This window comes from Dendrobates tinctorius, unplaced genomic scaffold (genome assembly GCF_039654945.1).
Source record: "Dendrobates tinctorius isolate UK_male_01 unplaced genomic scaffold, ASM3965494v1 ptg000249l, whole genome shotgun sequence".
Taxonomy (NCBI): Eukaryota; Metazoa; Chordata; class Amphibia; order Anura; family Dendrobatidae; genus Dendrobates; species Dendrobates tinctorius.
In genome coordinates this window covers 747,495-774,525 of record NW_027361916.1, presented here as the reverse complement: position 1 = coordinate 774,525, position 27,031 = coordinate 747,495, and the positions used below count along the sequence as shown (strand labels likewise).

The 27,031-nt window shown below is 43.0% G+C and overlaps 2 protein-coding genes across 2 annotated transcripts in view; one reads left to right on the top strand and one right to left on the bottom strand.

Annotated features, from left to right (window-relative positions):
- Nucleotides 1-26,274, top strand: part of LOC141063302 (uncharacterized) — a 162,533-nt gene extending 136,259 nt beyond the window's left edge. The window contains exons 11-12 of the mRNA XM_073557359.1: nt 22,622-22,737; nt 24,879-26,274. Coding sequence (XP_073413460.1) covers nt 22,622-22,737; nt 24,879-26,150 — 1,388 coding nt within the window. The 3' untranslated portion in view covers nt 26,151-26,274. The remainder of the gene's footprint in view (nt 1-22,621; nt 22,738-24,878) is intronic.
- Nucleotides 1-27,031, bottom strand: part of LOC141063248 (gastrula zinc finger protein XlCGF66.1-like) — an 815,244-nt gene that overhangs the window by 420,057 nt on the left and 368,156 nt on the right. The window lies entirely within an intron of this gene.

Below are 27,031 nucleotides of genomic sequence, written 5' to 3'. Positions count from 1 at the left end.
CGACTCATCAAGAGACTATTTAATATTGACCTATATTCAAGCGAGACTAAGCGAAAAAAAAAACTATAATCATGTATCATGTTATTCAGAACAGTCAGAAAACTAGCCACATATTGGCAGATCCCAGACCTCAAACTATATACTTCGGAAGGTTATAAGCCCCTCCAGTGTCAGGAATAGATAGTATGAATTTGAATTTACCAAATGGCTGCAATGAAACAAAGAGTGAAAAATTTAAAGCGGTCTGAATACTTTCCATACCCACTGTATCAGTAAAAATAACTCCTCTTTATTAGGTAAAGTATAAAAGAATTGCGCCATTTTCCGATATCCGTCGCTTCTCCATTTTTCATGATTTCAAGTTGGGTGAAGGCTTATTTTTCATGTCAAGCTGACTTTTTTAATGGATGCCATTTTGGTGCAGATACGATCTTTTGGTCGTCCTTTACTGAATTTTAATGTTGCGGTGACCAAGAAAAGTAATTCTGGGGTTTTGACATTTTTTCTCGTTACGCCATTTAGCGATCGGGTTAATTCTTTTTTATATTGATAGATCGGGCGATTCTGAATCCGGCTATAACAAATATGTGTATGTTTGATTTTTTATTGTTTTATTTTGAAAGGGGGGTGATTTGAACTTTTATATTTTAGTATTTTTAAAAACATTTTTTTCTACTTTTGGCATTGTGAAGACATACAGCATTGTATCTTAATTAACCAGACGACTATTTTTAGCAAACGAAAAATAATAGAATGTTATCTGTATGTTGGCTTTAAATTTAAGTGCTGATTTCTGGTTGGTCAAGAAAACAGACTTTTGCTTGTGTAAGCCGGTAATATTGACTTTTATTGTGCGCTTATCCTTGATCACTAGTGATGTTTGCTGATTGTAGAAAAATATATATATATATATTTTCTTGCACGGTTGAGAATCAAAAGTAAAGGCAATGTTGAATTGAGGATAAAATAAATCTTGTTTTTAATTGTTCATTTCAAAAAGTGATTACAAAAATGAAGAAAAGTAAGTTCATGACATGCAGTAATTATTTGAAGAGAAAACGAGCATTGTTCTTACATATAGTCTTGAGCAGCTGTCCGGGTGTTCGAGAGTCTCAAGGGATATGAGATCTCCTGAACAAGAGTTAGGCCGGCTTTATATACTATTCTGACCTATAAACTACAACCACATATGGTGGCTTGCCACTATGTTCATAAGTTCTTCCATATTAAGTGAACCGTAGTTATTTTAACAATATGCATACAGTTATTTATGCATTACCTTAGTCTGAGATATTTAAGCCTAAAGTCTGAGATCTTTAGAACCATTCATTATCTCTAAATAGTCACATTTTGACAGCTTTGACTATTTTGACCTATACATTTGACAAGAGAGACAGCTGTGTGAGCCAAGGCACTCAGAATAAGTCAGTCACTTCTCTAAAGTAAGCAAAGCCTGTTAACTATATTCTGTATGAGAGAATTAATCCATATATTTTTTATTATAGAAATACTGATATTTTACAGTCCCCCCTGATTATGATTTGAGACATATCATAATCAATCCTAACTCATTCTCTCACCATTCGTATCACATTCATTCTTTATTCTGAAAACCTTGTATCACATCTGCCCTGAATGTCATCTGAATTTTCAAACCTATTGTAAAAACAAAAATTAGATCAGAGAGTTATATTTTTTCGTTTTAACATCTCTCTTAAAATATCATCTTCCTTTTTCATTTCTATCTTTATATTCTTATAAATTCTCCTAATTTTACACATAATAATTATTTGATATATTATACACAGCAAAACTATGATAAATAAAATAACGATCGGATTAGACAATACATTTCCTGCTGCCATTTTCGCTGAAGACTGTGACCAACTAGTTACAGATTTTCCTAAATTTCTCCACCAAGATGACCCTGACATACTCGTCCATTCATGTTCAATATCATTTAGATTACCTTGTTCATGTCTAAATACAATTTCAGCTTCTTTTAATTGTTTTGTCAGCAGATTTAATAAACCCTTGTCTTTCTTTATTTCATTTGTCCACAAATCCCAAGGAAATTTATTGACTTGTGACAAATTGAACTGGATCGGAAGGATTTTCAGACGTCTTGAGCCTATTGACGTAATATTAATACTTCCTTCCTTCTTTGTGAGAGTTTTAACATTTCCCTCAATACAATATAAACCCATTGTCAGATTTTCGACATGTACACAAGATGAGAAGAATGCAGAAACTGCTTCTTTTCCTGACATGACTTGGAAACAAGTTTTGTTAGCGCTTACTGGTGTCACCAAGTCATGTATCATGTGGACATTCTCAACTCTGGCATAACAAGAAGTATGATTATGGAAACATGAATGATAAATGACTTTATCCTGTCCAGGTAGACACATTACCTTGGAAACAAAATTTAAGCATGACGAAGTGTCTAATTGTTCAATGTTTGTACCATCAAATGCAAAATCTGTGTACTGTAATTGATAATATAGCAATTGTGTAGGACTGACAGGAATTCCCAGAACACCTATAGGAACCAGGGTTTCTTCTCTTCCTGACACTGGAATCAATGATGTTCCTACACAAATGTTCTGTTCACATCCTAACCACTTATTTACCCACAAATCTGTATGGTTTAACGCAAAGTTATATTCTATGGGCAAATTTCTTATTAGCCCTAAAGGGGTAATTCCACTTTGTAAGGCTTGTGCAATCATTTTCAGATTGGTGGAATATTCAATCTGAATTTCTAGACATGTTTTGGCCACTTGAGATTCCTGTTCACTTTCCATTAAAGCTAAAGTAGCATCTTGAAGATGTGATACAGAAGATCCCAATACAGTAGCAGTGTTCAAAACCATCTTTTCAAGGACTTGATTCAAGCTTTTCTGAATCTTTACCCCTTTTCCTCCAATATACCCAATATTTTCCAGATCTGATTTAAGTGTATGAATGTCCATAGTGTTAATTAAACTTCCCACTGTTCCTAATCCCCCCAAAATACCTTCTAACACTCCCCTCTTACTTCTAACCTGTGTTGAAGTTCTTTTCCCAAACCATTGTTCTATTCCCATCTCCATGTTAGTGAGATGTGGTTGACACTGGGGATATCTAGAAGAGATTTTCCAGTTAGACATGTTAAAGGTCCATACCATGGTCAGAAACACTCCATCTCGTAACAGAGGTTTAGTTTGGAACTGATTGATCTGAAAAGGAGTAGATGGTTGAAATCTTGTCTGTGTGCATACATTATCTACTGCTGACCATATATTTACCTTTACATCTCTACATTGTTTGTAGTTATATTTCGTTAAAATGCAACATTGGTAAAGTCCAGAATCCTTAGGAGATGGATTATCTACAGAAAAAATAAAATCCTTATTTAACCATCTCACGTTACCGGATTGACCTCTGTGTATAACATTTGTTGGACCATTTGAAAAACTTCCCAAAAATGATTTATCTTTGGTCCATATTAACAAAGATTCTGAAGGTAGCTCTAACCTCGTGCTGCATTTTAGTAATAAAGGAGACATATTTTCTTGACTATATACTGCTTGTGGTGTAACCCTTACTTCTGGAGCTATAGTATTTGAAACTGTAAAAACTACAGATACCTGTACTTCTACTGGTTCTCTGGTTATCTGAAAATTCCATGTTTTTACCCAATCCTCGTCTCCTTCTGTAATAGAAAGAAATGAAGGATCTAAAACTTTCCCAAAAAGTTGTGTCTTTAACAAAGCATCTGTTTTGGATGTTTCAACTTTCCCTTTTGCGACCATATCATTTGTAATGTCGCCTGACCACACAGCTCTCTCTTCACCTCTTATCTCTATATTCCAGAATAACACATCTGTAGGACTACATTCCCATGTGCCTGTCTTATTATTGTGTATATAATCTCCTTGTAACTGTGTGAACTTCGTCTTAGGTCCTGTGGCTGCATGTAATATTATGTCAGTGTCATGTATGAAGTGTAGCTCAATACAGCATTTTGCACCAAAACCCATGCAAATGTTTCCAGTAATATCTACTGAATCGTCCGGTATGTCCTCATCTATTAAGCTTTGTAGATTCGTTCCTCTTGGTTTCCTTGGATGTAAAGTTCCTTTGAAAAGTTCCTTCACTTCACTAGTATTTGTTCCATGGTGTGAAATATCTTCAGCGTAGATCACAATTGAAACAGTACAAAACAGCAGAAATGTGATTCCCATCAGATAGTAGCTTTTCCTGGGAAATGTCTTTTTCTCCTGAAGGATTGGTGTTGAATCCCTTCCATCAAGGACGTGGAGTTTCGTATTCCAGTTCTTATTGGAATCCATTTCTTCCTAAAAGAAATGCAGTATCATTATTTTGCAATATACAGTTTGCATTGATCAACATGTACCCACAATTTTTGTTGTCTGCGGGTATTTTTAACCACCTTAGATGCTCGTTGCACAAGAATCATCACTTGTCCCATGGTTTCGATAATTTCAAAGGGACCTTCCCAATTACTTTCCCAAGGTCCATTCTTCCTGAAAGTTTTAATCATCACTAGAGCCCCTTTCTTGAATTTGGATACATATGGTGGCTCCATTCTCTGCATTCTTGATGCAGCATGTGGAAGAATCGTTTTCAAATTTTCCTGCAACAATTGCAACCATTTGGACCTTGCAACAGCATCTTTTTGTGGTGTAGACAAAAATGGTTCATGAGGAAAATCAATGGCATTTTTCTTCCTGTCATCAGTTCAAAAGGAGTAAACTGAGTTGTGGCAGAGGTTGTTCCTCTTACACTCAACAGTACAAAAGGTACTGCATCAACCCAAGTATTGCCTTTGTCCAATAACATCTTGGCAATTCTGGATTTTATTGTTCTATTCATCCTTTCCACAATACCAGCAGACTGTGGATGGTAGGGTACATGAAACTGTTGTCGTACCCCTAGAATAGCACAAACGGCTTGCATGATTTTTCCTGTAAAGTGACTTCCTCGATCAGAGGTGATCATTCTTGGGATCCCCCAAGTACAAAAGACATGATTAACTAATGCTCTAGCTGTAGACAAAGCATCATCTTTCCTGACAGGTAAAATTGCAACCCACTTAGAAAAAACATCTACTACAACCAATGCATACCTGAGACCATTTTTACCTGATGGTAACGGTCCAATGTAGTCGATTTGTAACGTAGACCATGGACCATCTGCAGGTGCGATTCGGAGTAGTGGCGGTTTCTGTCCTTTTGGTCTTGGATTAATTTGGGCACAAATGAGACATGATTGAACAACACTTTGCACTGTCTCTTCCATCTTTTCCCAGTAAAATTTCTCTCTGAGAATGCCTAACAATTTTTGTTGGCCCAAATGACCCAAACTTTCATGATTGTATTTTGTGAACTCAACCTGTAGATGTCTTGGGACAACAGGACGCAACTCCCCGTTTAAGTCATGACACAAAACCCCGTTTTCACAAACAAAGGGAGGTTTTGGATCAACCCGGGAAGCAACAAGAGATGAGTCTTTTTCTTGTTCTTCCGCAAAAGAAGGGATATGCGTGTCTGTTCTTTGAACTGCTGAAACCTCGAGAGGTTCAGGTTCAAACACCTCTTCTCCTGTCAGGGCTGCCTCTTTGGCTAGCATATCTGCGGTTGCATTTCCAACAGATAATTCATCATCAGATTTTTTATGGGCCGGAACCTTGACAATAGCAAAACCATTAGGGTTTTTTGATGCTATCCTGAAAATTGTCTTCAGTGTGTCACTGTGTACAAGAGTCTTATTAGATGAATCTACATAACCTCTTTTTTCCCAAACTGACAAGTAATCTGTCAGTGATCTTACAACATAAGAGCTATCGCTGTAGATTGTAATGGGACACTGATCATCTGCTTCATTCAGCTGTAGTACCATTTTTACTGCTTCTAGCTCTGCTCTTTGAGCTGAAAAATGACTCGGTAATTTGTGCTTCACAACCTGTCCTCTTTTGGGATAAAAAATGGCATATCCTGAATAATAGTGCCCATCTGAATAGAATCTGGAACCATCTACAAAAATTGGTTCGTCTGTTACCTCTGCTTTCCGTCTGAAAAGTGATGGACTTGGATCCTGAAAAGACTGTAAACAATCATGAGTTTGTCCTTCATATTGCATCAGCTGAGGAAGAACATATTTGGCCTTGTAATCTACCTCAATTTGTTTGGGAGACAATGACAATAACCAATGAGCAAATCTCTGATGTGACACACCTGGGATATTATTCTCAAAGAGAAGTTTTAGTGTAGAGTGAGGAGTTTGCAAAATGATTTTGTTGAACCCGACAATATGTTCGGTTGCTTTGACTGCAAAGTACACACCTACCAAGTGTCTTGCACAGGTCTCAAAACCTTTTTCAACAGGTGAGAGAAGTTTTGAAAAATAGCCCAAAATTCTCCACTCTTCTCCCTGTAATTGCAGTAATACAGCAGAAACAGATGTTCCTGATGTATGCACTTGCAAAGCAAATGGAGCCGAAGGATCTACTGTGGACAAAGCAGGTGCATTTTGTAAATTCATTTTCAATTGTTCAAATGAGGTTTGCTGTTCATCACCCCAAGGACCAAAGTAATCACTGTTTTCACCTTTCAAAAGATCATATAAAGGTCTGGCCTTATCTGCAAAATTCTCAATGAAATCCCTTGAATAATTCATAAGACCTAAAAAATGTCTCAATGCCTTGTGTGATGTCGGAATTGGTAGGGAAGCAATTGCCTCAATTCTTTCCTGCAGTGGCTGCCTTTTTCCTGGACTCAACAGCACCCCTAAAAATCTGACCTCAGTCTGCATTAATTTGACCTTTTTGGTGTTCAATTTCAACCCTGCATCATGCAGCAACTCAAACAATTCTGTCAGAAGAGAAACATGTGTCTCTTTATCCTCTGTAGACAATAAAATATCATCCACATATTGCAGAATGCAATCAGGCCTCGAAAATCTGGATAATACCTTTGCCAATGCCTGATGAAAAACACTAGGTGACAAATGTGCTCCTTGAGGTAACCTGCAAAACAGATATTGCTCGTCCAAGAAAGTAAATGCAAACTTATACTGACAACTCTTTTCAAGAGGTATACTGAAAAAACCATTGCTAATGTCCAGTACAGAAAAGTATTTGGCCTTTGCATTTAACCTTGCCATCATGTCATGAGTATCTGCCACAATTGGTGCGACATTGGGTGTATGCTTATTGAACATCCGTAAATCCAATATCATTCGATAAGAACCATCAGATTTCAAAACACACCACAAAGGATTGTTACTTACAGAATTAGCCTTTCGGATAACACCTTGATCTAACAATTCCTGTATGATCTTTGACATAGAGTCAATTGATTCTGGAGGCAATTTATACTGACGCTGTGGCGGGGGATCACGCCCCTCCACATTCACGATAACGTCTTTCATTGTTCCAACCTGATTCCTGAACTGAGCCCAAAGAGAAGGAAAAAGCTGTACAATTTCTGTCAATACCTCGTCATCATTAGTGTCAGGCCACAAATGGTCTGATGACACCACATCATTCAAGCAAATACTTCCAACATGGCTATAATCATTAGGATCAATGACTACCGGTTTACAACCATTGGAATCTTTCCAGATCACTTGATTTCCTAGGTCAACTACCCATCCGAATTTCTGCATAAAATCTGTGCCAAGTATATTTTCAGAATCACGACAATACCAGATGTCAATTTCTGTTTTGAAAGAACTAGGTATTTCCAAAATCACATTGGGAACTAAGGTCGCTTTAGTTCCACCTTTTCCACTGAAACCGACAATTGTACAAACTGGTGAATCTGGGTTTAGCTTCAAATCAAGGTTTGTAACACTTAACTGAGCTCCTGTGTCAATGAGAAATACAACATTCTGGCCTGCTAAACTTACTTTGATAAATGGTCTTCCACAGTCATCCAATGTAACTCGAGTCACAAATTCCAATGGATGTGGTACAGGAATAGTCTGTGATTGTCAGAAAGATGAAGGAGATGGGAGAAGACCTGTGTCCTTTTTAAAAGACCTTGGAATTCTATCCCTTGACTCTGTTTCCTTCACTGTCATTTCTCTGATCTGTCTGATTAATGGTGCATATGGTGACTGTGTTTGTCTGTTGGCAGTATGAGCAGGTGCAGATAATTGTAATGCAGGTGCGGAAGGTGTGGTGTATGATTTTGGCATGAGTCCATTTTCCCTTCCAAGCTTACCTGTTCCTTGTGTACCCATCTCTGATTCTGCTCTCAAAAATTTCCTGCACTGCCACTTCAAGTGTCCAGGTATACCACAAAAATAACAATGGATATTGTTCCTTTGTGTAGTATTTTTACCTCTATGCTCAATGTAATCCCTACTCTTGGAGAATACTGTGGCTCTAGGTTTCAGTTGACTGTCTTCCTTCTCATGAACTACCGCTATTTTAGCCTTGACCTGATTTTGTTTCATGGATCTCCTTATTCTGTCAATAAAAACTGTTGCTTCTTGCAATGATGGCTGAGTGTTAGCCAATTGCACTGAGGCAGGATCTAAGTACTTGAACTTCTTTACAAAAAATTTGATCATGGATGCTGGCTCTTCGTGAGGCCCGAGATCCATTACCATCCTATAGGCCTGTTCAAACTTTACCAAAAAAGAGAATGGGTCTTCAGAAATATTTGTTTGTAAACTCCCTAAAATATCAACTGTAGGCATGTCTTCTCCAGTTGTAAACAATACTAATTGTCTAAGTCTGTCTTCTTTTGTACTATGTGCCATTTCATTCTCATCATTTAATCTGGGTGTGGTCTGTAATCTTTTTCCCATATGTGAAGGTAACCAAACTTTGAATATTTTATTCTTTTGCTCATCATTCAGATTGTATTTGTCTGTGTTTGATTCAAAAGTGTCCGCATTATAAAAGGCATCCATCTTATCATTGTAATTTGGAATGTCTTTTACAATTTTCATTAGCTGATCGTGTATTTTCAGATTAATGCGTGCTGCTCTGTCATGTAATTTTTTCCGTTGTAATTCTACTGCCTCTAATTCCTCTACTGAAGCATCTGGATCCTGCATATTTGGTACAAATGATGAGGCAGCAACACTGTCCTCCTGTTTACCTGTTGATCTTGTGTTAACAGAAACCCTCTTTATATCTTGTCGTAATTTAGACAATAACTCTGTCCTGGTATCTATTTGATCTTCCAATTGTTCTATATGTTCTGACAAAATCAAACAATTTGGACAATCAAAGTAATCCCCGTCAGACTCTTGTGTGTCACCTGGTGTGTCAGTGTGATTAATGTCTTGTGTGACAATGCATGTTTTATAGGTGTTAGGTTCAGTTTTCTCAAAGACTAGGCTATTATACACATGGACTAGCTGCATAACATTCTGAAATTTCCTTTGTAATTTTCTAACTGAGAAAAACCTTTTGTCAATTTTAACATTTTCTGCCTCACATTGATTATACAAACTAGACCATAATTGGGCATCCGTATGATTATGAACAAACTTGAAATCTATGTTACTTTTCTTAGCATAATCATGTATAAAATCCATTATATTTTTTTCTCACCTATTGAGAGTCTTTCCCGTCAATGGATGGTCCTCTGTGTCCTTATGCAATCCTCAGATCTCCGTCTGGATGAGACGCATGCAGCTCTTTACGATCCTCACCCGTCGTCTTCAGGTTCAGTGTGATCTTTGTGCCGTGAAATAGTAGAATTCCTGAGGAAGCTTGTACAACAGGTGGTTTTTAGCAGAGTTCGTGCTCCCCCCTTGTACAATCGAGGAAGGAATGCCAACCAAAATTAGCACAAAAGATCAGGCTGGCTACGGCTCGCCAAAATGTAGAAAAATATATATATATATATATCTTCTTGCACGGTTGAGAATCAAAAAGTAAAAGCAATGTTGAGTTGAGGATAAAATAAATCTTGTTTTTAATTGTTCATTCAAAAAGTGATTACAAAAATGAAGAAAAGTAAGTTCATGACATGCAATAATTATTTGAAGAGAAAACGAGCATTGTTCTTACATATAGTCTTGAGCAGCTGTCCGGGTGTTCGAGAGTCTCAAGGGATATGAGATCTCCTGTACAAGAGTTAGACCGGCTTATATACTATTCTGACCTATAAACTATAACCACATATGGTGGCTTGCCACTATGTTCAGAAGTTCTTCCATATTAAGTGAACCGTAGTTATTTTAACAATATGTATACAGTTATTTATGCATTACCTTAGTCTGAGATATTTAAGCCTAAAGTCTGAGATCTTTAGAACCATTCATTATCTCTAAATAGTCACATTTTGACAGCTTTGACTATCTTGACCTATACATTTGACAAGAGAGACAGCTGTGTGAGCCAAGGAACTCAGAATAACTCAGTCACTTCTCTAAAGTAAGCAAAGCCTGTTAGCTAGATTCTGTATGAGAGAATTAATCCATATATTTTTTTATTATAGAAATACTGATATTTTACAGTGACACTACCGCATATCCTGTGTGGAATTTTCCACTTTCATCGGCATATCTGCTGCCATCCACAAAAAATATAAAGTCTGGATTTGACAATGGTGTGTCTGTGACATTGGGCAAGCCAACAACTTCTTGCTGCATCAGTTCTATGCAATCATGTTCAACCTCGTGTGGGGGCTCAAAAGAAAGCGATAATGTGTTCTCATCTATATCCCCCCCTTCAGAATCTGCAATTGGCAACAATGTAGCCAGATTCAGATTCTGAGTTTTGGTAAACGTAACATTAGGAGGCATAAGCAAGGCACATTGCAATCTGAGTTGTCTGGCCATAGAAATATGTTTAGCAGAAACCTGATTCAGGATACCGTATATATCATGTGTGGTACAGACAGTTAGTGGGTTATCCAGTACAATATCAGAAACTTTGTCAAGTAGCAATGCGATTGCAGAGACTGCTCTGACACAGGATGGTGTTCCTTGTGCTACTGAGTCTAATTTGGCAGAATAGTATGCAAGGGGTCTATTCTTTTTGTCATGTTTCTGTGTCAAAATGCCAGTAGCATGCCCTCTAATTTCAGCGGCCATCAGTTGAAAGGGTATATCATAGTTGGGTATACCTAATGCTGGGGCTGACACTATGGCCTTCTTCAGATACTGAAATGAGTCTCGTGCAATGTCAGTCAGTTGGAAAGGTATTGTGTTGATGCAATAATACAGTGGCTGCATGTGTTCACTAGCATGTATGACCCATTGGCGGCAAGACGAAACTAAACCCAAAAATGCTCTCAACTGCTTATGGGTTGTTGGTTCCTTCATTTGTTGTACAATTGTGATTCTGTCATTGGTTAAGTGTCGGGTACCGTGTGATAGACAATGTCCTAAGAATATGACTTTTGGTTGGCAAAACTGTAATTTTTCTCTGTTGACCTTACATCCATTGTCTGATAAAAACATCAGTAGTGAAAGTGTATGGATTCTACAGTTAGCCTCATCAGGTGCACAAAGCAACAGGTCATCCACATATTGTAAGAGCACAACATCAGGTGGATGTGGCCAGCCGGCCAACACAGACTGTAATGCCTGCGTGTACAGTGTGGGTGAATGCTGCATGCCCTGTGGCAGTCTGGTCCAGGCATATTGTTTGCCCTTAAATGTAAAAGCGAACAGATGCCAACAGCTTTTGTGGAGGGGCACTGAGAAAAATGCGTTTGACAAATCAATCACTGAAAAACATTTCGATTGACTAGGGATTTTCGCCATTAGCGTGTGTGGGTTAGGTACTACTGGTGTCAAAGGAACAAGAACCTTATTTATCTCTCTCAGATCATGTACCATGCGATATTTCGGGGCATCACCTGGTCCTCCTTTCTTTTTGACAGGAAACAATGGCGTATTAGCTTGTGATTTAATTGACACCAATGCTCCATTGTTTACAAGATCAGTGACTTGTGCCTCAATAGCAGCCTCTTGTTGGGCACTGATAGGGTACTGCCGCAGCTGTGGCAACCTTGTGTCTGCGGGCACCTCCACCGCAACTGGGGACACGGGAAGTAAGCCAATATCCGCATTCCCTTTTGCCCATAAGGTATCAGGTAATTTGTCTAGGGCTGGGTCCCATGGTTGTGATGTGGTGTCATCAGGATTTTGTGACTCGAGAGCTTGAATTATCATGCAAGCCTCAAGAGCATCCTCATCCTCATCTGGGATAGTAAGATGTACTGTACCATCTTCAGCAAATTTGATATCTGCCTGTAATTTCTTTAGTACATCCACTCCCAATAGGCAAATTGGTGCTCTTTTGACAAACAAAAATTTATTCAGGAACATTTTAGGTCCTATCTTAACTGGTAAAGGTTTGCTAAAAGGAATTAGGCTAGATTGTCCACTGAATCCTGAGACAAAAGTCGAATACTCTGAAAGGAGGTCTGGAGTTATTACTTTGTCATTGACCACCGAAGAGGTTGCTCCGGTATCTAATAGAAAGGGTACCTTTTTACCATTTACCTGAATTTTAACTACTGGTTCCCTAGAGTCGAGTTTCATTCTAATTGCATTTAGTCAGTCAGTAGGTTCTTCCCTTCTAGGCTGAGCTTCTCTATCCGCTTTCCTCTTACGGCAATCTCTTTGGAAATGACCTGGCTTCTTACAATAGTGACATGTAAAAGTTCTCCTCCTAGCCCCACTTATTGGATTTCCCTGATTATCAAACTGAGTCACCGCTACTCTTATTTTTGCTGGCGGTGCATTCTTCCTTTCCTGTACATCTAGCTCAATTCCCATAGCTTTTTGTCTTAATCCATGGGCATCAGGTACTGATCTCCAATCGGGGGTGCTTATTTTCAGGGGATCTCGTATTTCTTTGAGTAACCCTTCCATGAAGGCTTTTGCCAATAGTCTCGATACTCCCTCATTATTGGTGTTAAGACCCTCATCTTGGAAAGCTGTTTCCAATATCCGGAAGAAATCGGTTACTGATTGTCCCGGTTTCTGCGGTATGGCTGTCATGTTACCTCTCTGTCTCTGTTTTGTCTGCATAAAATTATCAAGGGCGGTTAAGAAAGGCTCTCTTGAAGCCTGAGTTCGAAGGTTACCCTCTTGGTCATCGTCAGGCGGTCTGTTTGGTCCGATAATGTGTGAGAACTCCCCTTGGGTAGTTAATGGTAATTTCAGTCTACATAGGTCTTCCCCATCCAACCAAGTCCCTCTGTGTACAGTCAGTACCTGTCTTATATATCGGGCAAACGCCATAGGAAAGGTAGTTGGATCTGGAGCATTGGACAATAATGCCATACATTCTGGGGCAGACCATGGAGTGTAATGAAGGGTCTGAATATGTCTGGTGCGGGTAACACCTTGGTCATCCACTTCTCTAAAAGGGGTATTTTGAGTCCTAACAGGGGCTAACCTGCTAGGGTGATGGTAACGGGGTGCTCCACAGGCTAGGCAAGTATTTCTCCAGTCTGGATTTTGTTGACCACAATTACTACAAATCCATCCTGGATTGCCATTATCAGGTGATGGTGATTGTACATTAGGGTACAGTCCAGTGGACGGTGGTGGGGGTGAACTGGGAATTGCGGCAGGAGCCATAGGTACTGGTGGTGGCACTGACAAAGGGGTTGGATAGGGTGGAGGCTCACGCATTTCCTCCACTGGGTCATCTGTCTTTCTGACCTTCTTTGAACGTATCCATTTCCCTGTCTTCTCATTATATGCCCACTTTTCCCTCTGAGCAACTTGTGAACATTTTAAACATGCTTCAACCTGTTCCCCCCATCCCGCATCTGCAATTTTTCCTGACTTTGTGTCTTTTATTTCTTTCCATTTATCCTCATTTAAAGCCTCTTTCCCTTTTACCTTGAATTTTTTTAATACCTTCTCTAGGTCTCTTGCTGCACGTCTTCCATATCTATCCTCAATTATATCACATAACCAATCTCCTTCTTCAGGTATCTTTCCCTGACTGTTCCCCATCTTATCTTTTATTCTTATCCTGTCTCTCTTGTTGTCTTCCTGTTAGTCCCCTGCCTTAGGTGGTGTATTGGGTAAGCTCAAGACTAGGCTCTACTATACCTCGTTACCTTCTTCCTAAGGTGCTAACAGGCTAAATGGAGTGTCTGTTCCTCGGTGTACTACGTGTTTCGTGTACTTATATGCTATGTAGCATCCGAACAGAAATACTCCCACAACACACAGGATTGTAAACAAAGTATCCATCTACTGGGGTTCTTCAGTCATATCCTGTCACAGGCTCATTTCACAGTCCTGTGCTCATTCAATCACACTCTTATCTGTCACAAGGTTTATCCGTAAAGGGTGTTGATTTAAGCTTAGGCGGTGACCTCCCCGGAAGGACGCAGTCACATGACCCAGTTAGGCAATATCACCACTCTTTGAACGAATACCTACTGTGCAGCTTATTTGTCTACTTTCCACAGTCCTTCAAATCAAGGCAGTCACTCAACAACCTCCTCTATTCCTAGTGCGGAATCGTCTATTGTGAAAAACTTGTCCGTCCGGGCTGCGCAGTATGAACTGTTCACCCAGCCTTATCTTCCGTAATGTCAGACCTCTCAGCGTGTCACTCAATGGGACATGTGTATTCAATGCTAACAATACCCACCACTGTTCTCCCTTCTTGAAGTGGTGAAACTTTTTTATGTTTGTGTCTGGGGTTGTCCCTGCAAATGTCCAATCACCATACCCGTTATGATTTGCATCAGTTCTTCTTCTAAAAATAGCTGTGCACAGGCAGAATCTGCAACAGCCTCTCATTCGGACAGGGATACAGGAATTACATATGTGTGTCACACCCGATTTCCTCAGAGTTCTTATATGGACCTGATTTTACGGCCCCCTCCTCTACTAGATTCCCCTTTATACGGACCTCAGTTATAATGATAGATTATGAAGAGCAGAGAAGAGAAAAATTGATCTCTTACCTGGCCAGGTGTTTAGGTCTGCTGTTCACAATTTCATCAGTAACAGGAGTGGTCCGTAAGCCGGGTGGTCTTGGAGAGGTGCCTATATCAGGTCCCTGTTCCGGGCGCCAGGAAACTGTCGGGATCCCTCAGATTACTCTTTCATCTGAAGGACCGATGTTCTTGGATGTGAAGCATCATATGTCTCTAATTAAATCAGCTCCATGGAGAAGAACTACACAGACACCAGCTGTATGGTACAACTCAGGATGCCTCCAAGACGCCTCTGGCTTATCAGTTAGGCTTCCGTCTTTTATAGTAAAGAATTTAAACATTTTACAGACATGCGCAGTACAAATGATTTTACAACTTGTTTTAGACAAAGAAAGTCATTTAGGTGAAAAAGCAGAGGTATTTGACCTTGGTTCACAAGGGAGATGTCTGAGACATCTCCTCGAAGAAAAGATAAGGTTTTAAACAAGAGAATGCAACATAGACAGAACTCAATTTAACTCCTTCAGTTCCTATCACACCCAAAACTGTTCAACGACTTTGGGCATTGAAAACCCTTTTCTATAGAACTTACAACCCGGAGTATCCACCTACCCCCTGGTATTAGTGTGAAGGTGAACCTTTAAAGCGAGATCTATATAATTGCTTGTACCTGACCTAATATAGGCCGAGTGCGTGCTTAAGGAGTCACACGGAACACAGAGTTAGATGTCTACTCCTTTCTCAGCAAAGGCTTGCACAGAACTGGAGTTTATTCTCAAGACAAAGAGACAGGAAATGGGTGTCACACAATCTTCTGAGTAGCCAGTGTCAGTCTATGATAGGTCCATTTCAGCTTCACTTCCATATATGGTATCCAGTATCTCAGCTTCTGCATTCCAAGGATTCCTTCCAGGGTGTTGTCTGAAGACACAGACGCCATCTTGGTACACCATATGTGAACTGACTTGTATAAGGGTTAATAATTGATTTCATCAGCCATTCTCTGCTTCACATTAGAAGACGCTGACCGTTACCTGCCCAGATCTGTAACTATAAAGCCAAATGACAGCGTACGTATAATGTGCTGACAAGATAGAAAATCACTTGGAGAAAAATCTTATGCTCGGCCTGTAAGAGAAAGTGGAGGGTAATGATGCTGTTGGCTTCCTAGATCCCTGAGATCTTATCGGATGAATCTTCTCTCCCTTCTGTGCTGCTCAATGTCTCATGGTCCCTACAAGACCAGGTCCAGTCTTTCTGGCCAAACTTCCCTTTTATGATCGACAACAGTAAATGTGCTGTGAGGCCAAGTGTGAATTTCTGTCCAATAACAGCAGAGTTTCCCTTTATCCTGACTTTTCAATTTGTATTAAAACCAACTAACTTCAGGGAGGATTGTGATAATCTCCAGGACAAACATTCCACCTGTGCCCTGATAGATCTCTAAGCTGTGTGCGGCTGATGGCTGTAATATACATTTATTCCCGCCTGCAGGAGATGTGTTGGCTCCAGCCCTGGTGTCATGGATTCACTCCACGTCATAAATTACATTGTTTTTGATCCTAAGGAATTCAGATTACTGCACAATCTCTCCTGAAATGGGGAGCAATATTATTTTCTCTAATCTTCTGGTCAGGATCCATAGTAGCTCCAATGGTCACCATAAATGAGGGCAACTCTGGTTTACTGTTGTGTAATCTGTATTTGTAGTTTTCAGTTAATGAGATTCTCGTGCTCTGGGGCGGGGCTGTGGGTGGGGCTGTGGGCGGGGCTTTATGTGGTGCTCTGATTACATGTTCATCTGTATTGGCTAATGACAGGTCGCTGATCCCTCACTGACCTGCCCCCCATTATTACATAATGCATATAATAGCATTGATATTATTGGTGATAATTCCTATAATATTGTGGCTATTGTGAGGCTTAGAAAAAAATTACATCCAGCAAAATGACACCAGCGGCGCCTGCGCAGTATCATCTATCTCTTACTTATAGATGCTACTGCGCAGGAGCCGCCATCGCCGGTGACATTTTGCTGAATGTCATTTTTTTTCTAAGCCTCACAATAACATATTGTGCCCAGCTTGTGTCTCTGGAGACCTCCCCCCACCTACCCCCGGAAATTGTTACGTCAGCTCTACTCAAATGTGTCTGTCACTAAATAAACCAAATGCTTGAATGTGAAAACAGTTCAAAAACGTGGTTCTGTGTGGAAGATTGTAAAGCAGTCATGGAGGCATAAGGCTGGCAGTGATGGGCATTGTGGGTAATAATAGCGGGGATCATGCCTCATTCCTCTCTAGGAACATACACGACATCTTCTCTGGGGGTTCTTTCTTGTTTCAGTTACTGGGATGAGTGCAATAAAATGTCGCTCAGTGAGTCTTCTCACATCTTCACATTCTAAAGGATTGGTGGGGACAAAATTTTCAAAAACAAGATTTTCAGTGACCTTTTCCTGATAATCAAGGAAAGTATCTGCATTTCTGACTTTTTTGTATAACACAAAAGAATTATATGTGGCCACCTGAAACAAATACATGACTAACTTTTTATACCAGATATATGATTTTCTTGATGCTTGGTATGGCTGTAGAACCTGATCTGCAAGGTCCACAACCCATATATTTGTTGTAGTCAATGGCAGACAAAGGTTTTGGAGTAGTGGATCCCTGTTGGTCTGCAGTGGCCCTTGTGGCATCTGTGTGGATCGAGCTCAGGATAAAAATATCTTTATTATACTTATATTTAAGGGCAAGCAGCTCTCCATTGTGTAAAGCCCCTGACAGCCCCTTTCGGAACTTTTTGCTGACCACTGATTGTGGAAACCCCTGATGGTTTTTTCGAATGGTCCCAGAAGCCCCTAATGTTCAAAACAGACTTTTAAATAGGGGTATGCTGGTGCCGTAGTTGTCAACATACAGATTGTAGCATTTTTGTAAAAATGGAGTCATCAGCTCCCAAGCGATTTTTCCAGATGTCCCCAAATAAGTAGGGCGTGGCTTGAACAGGGCGGTTGGACCAATAGGACTGAAAGAATTGGCCGGAGCTGAGCCTCCCCTGCCCCCCCCAAGGAGGCATAGGCGGAGGCCAGCATGACGGGGGGGTGGTCGGCTACCAGGGGGAGTACCCTGGAGTGGGGGAGTATATAGATGAGGGGTGTGGGTGTCCCCTTCCTCTTTGGATCTGGTCCCCCCAAGAAGAAGTCACCTTTACCATGTCTGATGTGGAGCGGGTGTTGGAGCAGCTGCGAGCGGCGGCGCGGTCACAGCCCCCAGGCTGGCTGGCGTCACAGGTGGCCGGCATTGTTCCTGGGACGTCCAGAGAGTCTGCAGCAGCAGCGGGGAGGGAACGGCGCTACAGACGGGTGAGGCATCCCGAGCAGCTCTCACCCGATTCATCCCCCAGGGCTTGGCAACGCCGCCGGAGCCCCTTCGGGGACCCTCCAGGCCGGGCGCAGCGTTCTGTGCCTGTCGCCGCTATCCGGCCTGGGAGGAATCCGCAGGCCAGGCGAGGGCCCGCGGCGATGGCTAGGCCGCGGCCTACCTCCAGGCGGGGGGCGGGCCTGTCAGGCGCCGGGCGGCGGCAAGCTCCTGCATCAGCGGGAGGCCGCTGCGGTAACCTCCTCGCCGCGCGGCCTGCCTCCCCCTCCAGCAGGGGGGTGGACATCGGGGAAGCTTCGGCCTGCAGCCTGGCAGGGCTGCCATCATCATCCCCAGGCAGTGGGGGAACACCGAGTGCGGCAGGGGGCCGCGGCGAAGGGGCCCAGCATCGGTGGTCCGCTTCGGGGGCTGCTGCAAGAGGAGGGGGACGTCTCCACACCAGGACCGCGGCCTGCTCCCCTGTGGGGCCGCTAACAGCGATGTCCATGTACAGTGGCGATGGGCTCTTTTCCGGGGGCCTGGAGGCGCAGCGGGGGGCCCTTAGTGCTTCGCTGCAGGAGTCAGCCGTGGATGCGGGAGCAGAACTCACGGTGTCCCGGTCAGCGTCCATTGCTGGGGTCCCGTCATCGGGGTCCCTCGGGGGGCCCAGTCATCATCATTTGACACCTCCTGCGGGGAGTCCCAGAGGTCGACAGCAAGCTGGCGAAGGTACATCCGAGGACCCAGGTTTTCCGGCTGGAGGGCACACAGCCCCCTCGCAGCCCGGTGAATATGGCTCTGTGTCCCCTGTTTGTCATCCAGTTGCAACATCATCCTGGTTGGGTGGGGGGCCGTTGGCGGAATCCCTCGGGGTCAGCGGGGGGTTGGGATTTGGTGGCGTAGCCGCGGCCGGGGGGGTTAGCGATGTGCTTGCGAATATGCGGAATTTGGTGTCACGTCTGGAGCGGGGTCTCGCTTCACCGTCACCAGTAGCAGCTTGGGCACAAGCTGGGAGTCCTGCGGGGCGGAGTGGGTCGGATTTGGCCGGGCGCGCAAGTGAACCGGTGTCGGTGTCGGTGCAGACTGAGAAAGAGAAAGAATGTCGCATACACTTGGACGATAGAGCGCATGGGGAGGTATGTTTGTTTTGAGGGTCAGTTGGGGGCTCATTTAAAGAAAGAAGTAAAGGAGTGCATTTGGAAGGACGAGTATGTGGAAATATTTTCCCTCTTGCCATTAGAGAAATTTAATTTGGATAAGGGCAAGAAGGAGGATAGCAAAAAGGAGGATGAAGAGAAGCGTAGATGGCGTCTGATCCCGCAAACGTTCGTTAATTGGCAACAGGCGTTCGCTATTTTGGCGAGCGTCATTGGAGAAAAGTCCCCTGATAATTGCTCGGCGTTATTTTGACGCCATAGGGGAGGCCTATAGGGTGTACGGGGGTCAGGCTTGTTTGCGCTATGATGAGCATTTTCGGCAGAGGAAGGCCGTCCGTCCGGCTATCCGTTGGGACCAGAAGGACATTGGGCTGTGGATGCGGGTCATAGCTCAAAATAAATTTGGTAGCTCCTTTCATGGGGGGGCTGGGAGTACCAGCCAGAGTAGCGGCAGTTCTGGCGTCTCAGGAGGGGGCGGGCAGGTTCAAACGGGAAATCATAAGTTGGGGGTGTGCTGGCAGTTCAACGACGGCCCATGTAAATTCGGGGCGAACTGCAAATTTAAACATCTTTGCTCCAACTGCAATAGCGCGTCCCATGGAGCTGCCAAGTGTTTCAAGAAAGGGAAGCCCCGAACCGGCGGTGGTAATTCCCAAGGGGGAGACTCCAGTGAGGCTGGAAAGGATGGTCCCTTATCTAAATAGATATGGGGACAGGGAGAAGTCGGCTTTGCTGTACGCGGGTTTCAAGGACGGTTTTGTTATCCCTCACCCCCCTTTTGCTATTCCGCGGGTTTTAAAAAATTTGCGTTCGGCCTTGTTACATGGTTCAGTGGTTTCAGAAAAGCTGGAAAAGGAGGTTTCGTTGGGCCGTATGGCTGGCCCCTTTGTTTCCCCCCTTTTTCGGATTTGGTTGTTTCTCCTCTAGGAGTGGTTCCGAAGAAAGAGCCGAATAAGTTTCGGCTTATCCAACATTTGTTGTACCCTCGCGGGGGTTCTGTTAACGATGGTATCAATCCGGAAAGCTGTTCGGTGGTTTACTCCTCCTTTGATGAAGCAGCGGGGTGGGTGCGAAAATGTGGTCGGGGTGCCCTTATGGCTAAAACGGACGTGGAATCCGCTTTTCGTTTGCTCCCGGTTCATCCGGATAGCATGAAGTTGTTAGGTTGCTATTGGGAAGGCATGTTTCTTGTGGACAGGTGTCTACCCATGGGATGTTCGTTGTCATGTGCGTATTTTGAAGCCTTCAGTTCTTTTTTGGAGTGGGTCGTGCGCGATGTTTCCGGTTTTGATTTGGTCATTCATTACTTGGATGATTTTTTGTGCGTGGGCTCCGGGGATTCCGATTGTTGCGAGAGACTGTTACAGGCCATCGAGTGGGTGGCGGAGCGTTTTGGTGTTCCTCTCGCGCCTGAAAAAACCGAAGGCCCCTGTACGTGTTTGCGTTTTTTGGGAATTGTCATTGATACGGTGAATTGGGAGTTCAGGCTGCCTGAGGATAAGTTGGCTGATTTGCGGGCGGAGGTGGTCTGAGCGCGCAGGGTCGAGAAGTTCTCGCTGCGTGATCTCCAGTCGTTGCTGGGAAAGCTCAATTTTGCATGTCGAGTCATGCCAATGGGGCATGTTTTTTCACGTCGTCTGGCCAGTGCGACCGCGGGTGTTCGAGCCCCTCATCATTTCATCAGGTTGTCAGCGGAACTCAGGGCCGATTTGGCGATTTGGGAGTCATTCTTGGAGGGGTACAACGGCCGTTCGTTGGTGATGGAAGAGGTGGTCAGCAGTGACGCGTTGGAGTTGTTCACAGATGCGGCTGGCGGTGTTGGTTTTGGGGCTTACTTTCGGGGGCAGTGGTGTGCGTCCCGGTGGCCTAAGGGATGGATTGCGGATGGCTTGGTGCGCAATATCGCTTTGCTGGAGATCTTTCCGATTCTGGTAGCCGTCCATTTGTGGGGACGTGAGTTTCGGGATCGGCGGGTGCGTTTTAATTGCGATAACATGGGCGCTGTGTGCACGATTAATGGCCTTACTGCATCGTCTCCCCCAGTCGTTCGGGTGTTACAGCGGTTGGTTCTCCTCTGTTTGGACCTGAATGCACAAGTGACCGCGACGCATGTTCCAGGTGTTAAGAACGATATCACTGACTCTCTCTCTCGTTTACAGTGGGATCGGTTTCGCTCTTTGGCGCCAGAGGTGGAGGTCATGGGTTTAGCTTGTCCGGAGGAGCTGTGGATAGTGGCCTATGGGCCGCGGCATCGCTGATTGAGTCGTCTTTGGCTCCAAAGACCTGGGAGGCTTACTGGGCTGTATGGTGCAAGTGGGAGGAACAGTTAGCGGCCGACGTAGCAGTCGGGCCCGGCTTGGATCAGGAGGGAGTTTTGTTGTCTTGGTTGGGGTGGGGGGCCTCCGAGGGTTGGTCGGGTGCAAAAGCCATGCGTGTTTTAGCGGGTTTGTCCTTTGGATTTCACTTGCGCGGCTGCCGCGATTGGACAAAAACATTTTTGGTGAAACAAGCGGCGAAAGGGTTTCGCCGGTTAAAAAGCGGGGGTGACTTGAGGCGTCCGATATCTTTTGAGGTGCTTGAACGGTTGGGCGGCATTTTGGAGACGGTGTGTTCTTCACGCTATGAGGTTTTGTTATTTCGCCTAGCCTTTTCGTTGGCATTTTTTGGCGCATTAAGGGTAGGGGAACTAGTGTCGGGGAACAAGCAGTCAGCCGGGGGTATATTGGCCAGGGATGTTGTGCTTACTGCGCGGGGCATTGAGTTTTGGTTGCGACGGTCTTAGACGGATCAGGCGGGTAAAGGTCGCCGGGTGGTGTTGGGCCATGTGCCCGGGTCTTTGATGTGTCCCGTTCAGTGTTTGCGGGGGTTTTGGGAGCTGGGTCCTAGCTTGAGCGGCCCCCTTTTGTGTCACGTGGATGGCTCTAGTTTGTCGAGATACCAATTTGGTGCTGTTCTCAAGCGGTCCATCCGATCGTTGGGTTTGGATGAATCCCGTTTCGCTTCTCATTCGTTCAGGATTGGGGTGGCATCAGAAGCAGCAGTTCGGGGTTTGGATGTGGCTTCGATTCGGCGCATTGGTGGTTGGGCGTCCAATCGTTACCGAAGTTATGTTAGGTCGGTGGGTGGTGATGGGTGAGGCGGAGGGCGGCATTCACGCTAATGGTGTTTGTGTTTGATATTGGCATCGCCTTTTTTATTCCAGGTGTCGAGCCGTTGCTGGTGTGGATTTTTGGTCATTCCTTCGTTTACTGGGGAGCGTTGCGGGTGGATGTCCGGAACGAAGGCAGACAGCTCGGTTTTTCCAGGAACACGGCCTTGGTGCGTTGGTGTGGTTTTAGGGGGATGGAGTGGAGACGTGTCTTGCCGGAGATACACGAGTGCGTTCGGTTGGACCGCGCTCCGGACATCCTGGTGTTGCATGTTGGGGGGTAGTGACTTGGCGGTTCGACCTTTTCGGGAGTTGATACGGGACATCAAACAGGACTGTCTGCGCTTGTGGTTATTGTACCGAGGGGTCACTATCGTTTGGTCCGACATTGTTCCTCAGAGGTGATGGCGTTCCATGAGGTCTCTCGCTAAGGTTAATAAGGCCCGGATAAAAGTGAACAGGGCTGTGTCTTCTTTTGTTATCAGGAATGGAGGGGTGGCGGTGCGACACTTTGATTTGGAAAAAGGCGAGGGTGATTTCTGGCTGGCCGATGAGGTTCATTTGAATTCGGTTGGTTCTGACATTTGGGCTCTCGGATTCCAGGAGGGTATTGAGCGGCCCATGGCATGGCGGGTTCGGGGGGGTCTCGGGCCATTGAGGTGTTCAATGGGCCCTTGTTGTGGCGGTTTCAAGAGGGGGGGAGTCCTTGAAGTCGGTAAAAATTGGGTGTGGAAACTCAGTGTCTAGGGTCTCCTTGGTTAAACAGGTATCTTGGGGATGATCTGGTGAAAGGTGGGGGGGAGTTTCCGGCCGAAGTGGCGGATCCCCGAGTAGCTTAGTGGACAAGATATATCGGTGTTGGTGCTCCCGAGCCAGTGGGGTATCGGCTGGGAGCAATCATGAGGGGTTTTTGTCCACAGCAATTTTTGGGGTTATTCACCAAGATCTTGGGGCTTCAAGGACTCCTTCTCAGGTTCATGTTTTTGTTAAAGTGATTTATGATTCACTGTTTGTGTTTTTGGTGTTTATAATAAAGGCTGCTGTGGCCATAACATTCCAAAAGAAATTCCGAGTCTCCGTGTTCTGTGGTGGGGATTATTGGAGGTGATGCGGGGGGAGGTTTGGTGACAGGGTGAGATTTGTTCCCACGCCTGTCTGGTGGCAACTCGACACTACCAACGTCATGCTCGTTTCTTTAACAAGCCCCATAGCGAATGTAAGTCCTAAAAATGTTTTCATTTCTAGGACATTAGTTGGTGTCCATAAATTTGACCTAGCATAATCGGATCGTGGATTCTGGCTGACGAATTGGGACGCATATAAATTTGTAGGACAATATGCTCTAGCAAGCTATCTGTCATAAAAAAATAATTGGTCCAAAATTTTCCACCTCCACATATATACCAGGAATGGCATTAAAATTAGGGATGAATGGAGTAGCCGAATCCGAAGCCTCCCATCTGGGAAATGCTACATCAAGAGGCAAAGCCCCTTGGACATTGGTGTGCACCAATTCACGAGCACTAGGGACAGCACTAGTACTGGGCATTGTTCCCTGAGTTGGAGACATTTCTCCAGAAGCGCTATTTGTCCTTCTTGTTGTACTGGTCCTTGTGTGTGAGGATGGACCAGAATCACTGCTCATTTCTGAGCTATCACTCTCACTGCTACTAAAACCCTCGAAATCCACATCACCATCTGACACTGTGCTTTTTTCACTGTCAGAACGTAAAAAGTGCATAAGCCTCCTCTGCACTATAATACTGATGGGCCATTTTATTTGTTTTTATTTCTTTTTCCGGAAATAGAAATCTCTGACATGACTGACGTGACCAAATTATTGGGGAGACAATTGAGAAAAGCCTAATTCTTTAGCCTAACAGTAACTAACTTTAGCATAACACTATCCCTAACTTTAACCTAAAAGTAACCCTAACTTTACCCCAACACTAACCCTAACTATAGCGCTAACTGTAACCTGCCTTATCTGTTTTTCTATTGACAGATGATGGACCTGAGTGGGGACTTGTTTTTTGTGAGATGAGAATTGGTATTATTTTTGCCTACATAACATTGATTGGTTCCTTTTTATTCGATATTTGGGAGGCAGAATGAACAAACAGTTGGACACCACACACTACTGGTTCATCCAACAAGGTTTCCTATTAGACTGTGAACAGTTATTGTCTTGGTAAATAATTAAAGTTTTTTACATAGCTTGCCATTTTTATGGACAGTTTAAGTAGAAATGTTTAAAAATATAAAACTCAAGGATATGTTATTAAAAAAATTGTTTTTTATCTTAGCAGATGACTGTACCAGGAGATCAGAAGGACAGCTCACATCTTCAATTTTTAAATCTGATGATCTTGAGATCCTACAAGATACAACTGAAGTGAATGCCATTACTCCAGATATGCCATCATCCATTCACAGCAAAGATCTGTCATCTGATCCTATGAAACAGGTCCCATCTTCTGATTCATTACTGACTACTAAGGAAAATCAAAGTCACAAAAGAGGCAGTAAAAAACAAACTGCTCCTAAAGCAAAGAAGTCATTTTCATGTTCAGAATGTGGAAAATGTTTTACATGGAAATCACATTTTGTTAGGCACCAAAGAACTCACACAGGGGAGAAGCCTTTTTCCTGTTCAGAATGTGGGAAATGTTTTATCAATAGATCAGAAGTGGTTAGGCACCAAAAAACTCACACAGGGGAGAAGCCTTTTTCCTGTTCATTATGTGGGAAATGTTTTAACCGGAAATCAGATTTGGTTAATCACCATAGAACTCACACAGGGGAGAAGCCTTTTTCCTGTTCGGAATGTGGGAAATGTTTTAACAAGAAAGAGCATCTTAATAGTCACCATAGAATTCACACAGGGGAGAAGCCTTTTCCATGTTCAGAATGTGGGGAATGTTTTAACCAGAAATCAAATTTGGTTAATCACCATAGAACTCACACAGGGGAGAAGCCTTTTTCCTGTTCGGAATGTGGGAAATGTTTTAACAAGAAAGAGCATCTTATTAGTCACCTTAGAACTCACACAGGGGAGAAACCTTTTTCCTGTTCAGAATGTGGGAAATGTTTTAACAGTAAATCAGATTGTGTTAAGCACCAGAGAATCCACACAGGAGAGAAGCCTTTTTCCTGTTCAGAATGTGGGAAATGTTTTAACAGTAAATCAGATTGTGTTAAGCACCAGAGAATTCACACAGGGGAGAAGCCTTTTTCCTGTTCAGAATGTGGGAAATGTTTTGTCAACAAATCAGAATTGGTTAGGCACCAAAGAACTCACAGAGCGGAGAAACCTTTTTCATGTTCAGAATGTAAGAAATGTTTTATCCGGAAATCACAATTGGTTAATCACCAGAGAATTCACACAGGGGAGAAACCTTTTTCATGTTCAGAATGTAGGAAATGTTTTAACCGGAAATCAAATTTGGCTAATCACCATAGAACTCACACGGGGAAGAAGCCTTTTTCCTGTTCAGATTGTGGGAAATATTTTAACCAGAAAGTGCTTCTTGATCGCCATCAGAGCAGTAACACAGAGGAGAAGCCTTTTTCATTTTCTTAATGTGGGAAATATTATACTTGGAAATCAAGTGTTAATAAACATCAGAGATGTCACATAGGGGAGAAGCCTTTTTATGTTCATAGTCTTGGAATAGTTTTAATCAAAATTGAATTTTCTTAATTGGGTTGTCTCTTGTCATTCCTCATGTTTGCTGGCAAAAGGATAAAACTAAACTTTATTAATTCCAAATCTAAAACTATACCCATAATTTGCCCCTGACGGTTAGTCAATAGATGACTAATAGAAAAAACATATACGGTATACTACGAAATTGGTTTTGCATGTGAAGTAGTCCCTAATGGGGTAAGATTTGCCTGTACGTGAGTGAATGACTTCATTAACTTTAATGATGTTGGAACAACTCATGCAACTGAGGCAAGGGAAAGTACCCGTCCTTTTTTGACCTGACAGTGTTCGTGTGGAAGTCTGATTGCAATGTCCTAGGTCGGCCCTGACCAACTTGTCTTTGATGTTTTGAGGTCTTCTTAAACACATCAATGGTGGGTTCTTGAAAATGTCAATTTTGGGGCAGGCTTTGGTAAGTAGAAACCAATGTTTATGGATGAGATTATGGACTCTCTGCAGGATGGTGGCCATGAACAAAAGGGAGTCTAGGTGGTTTTGGTGCGATGGTGATACAACAGTCAGGGTTTTTTCTTCCCTTCAGACCCACTGAACAGGTGCCCCTATGAGTCTATATTGACACCTTCCCTGGCGGTAAGATAAATAATAATATATTTGTTTTCATTTTTTTTTCATTTTTTTTTTTCCTTTTTCTTAAAAAAAAATTTCCCCCTTTTTATTTTAATTTTTTTCCCTTTTTTTCAACATTTTTTCATTTGGTTTATTCATCCATTTTTTTCATTCATCCATTCTTTTGT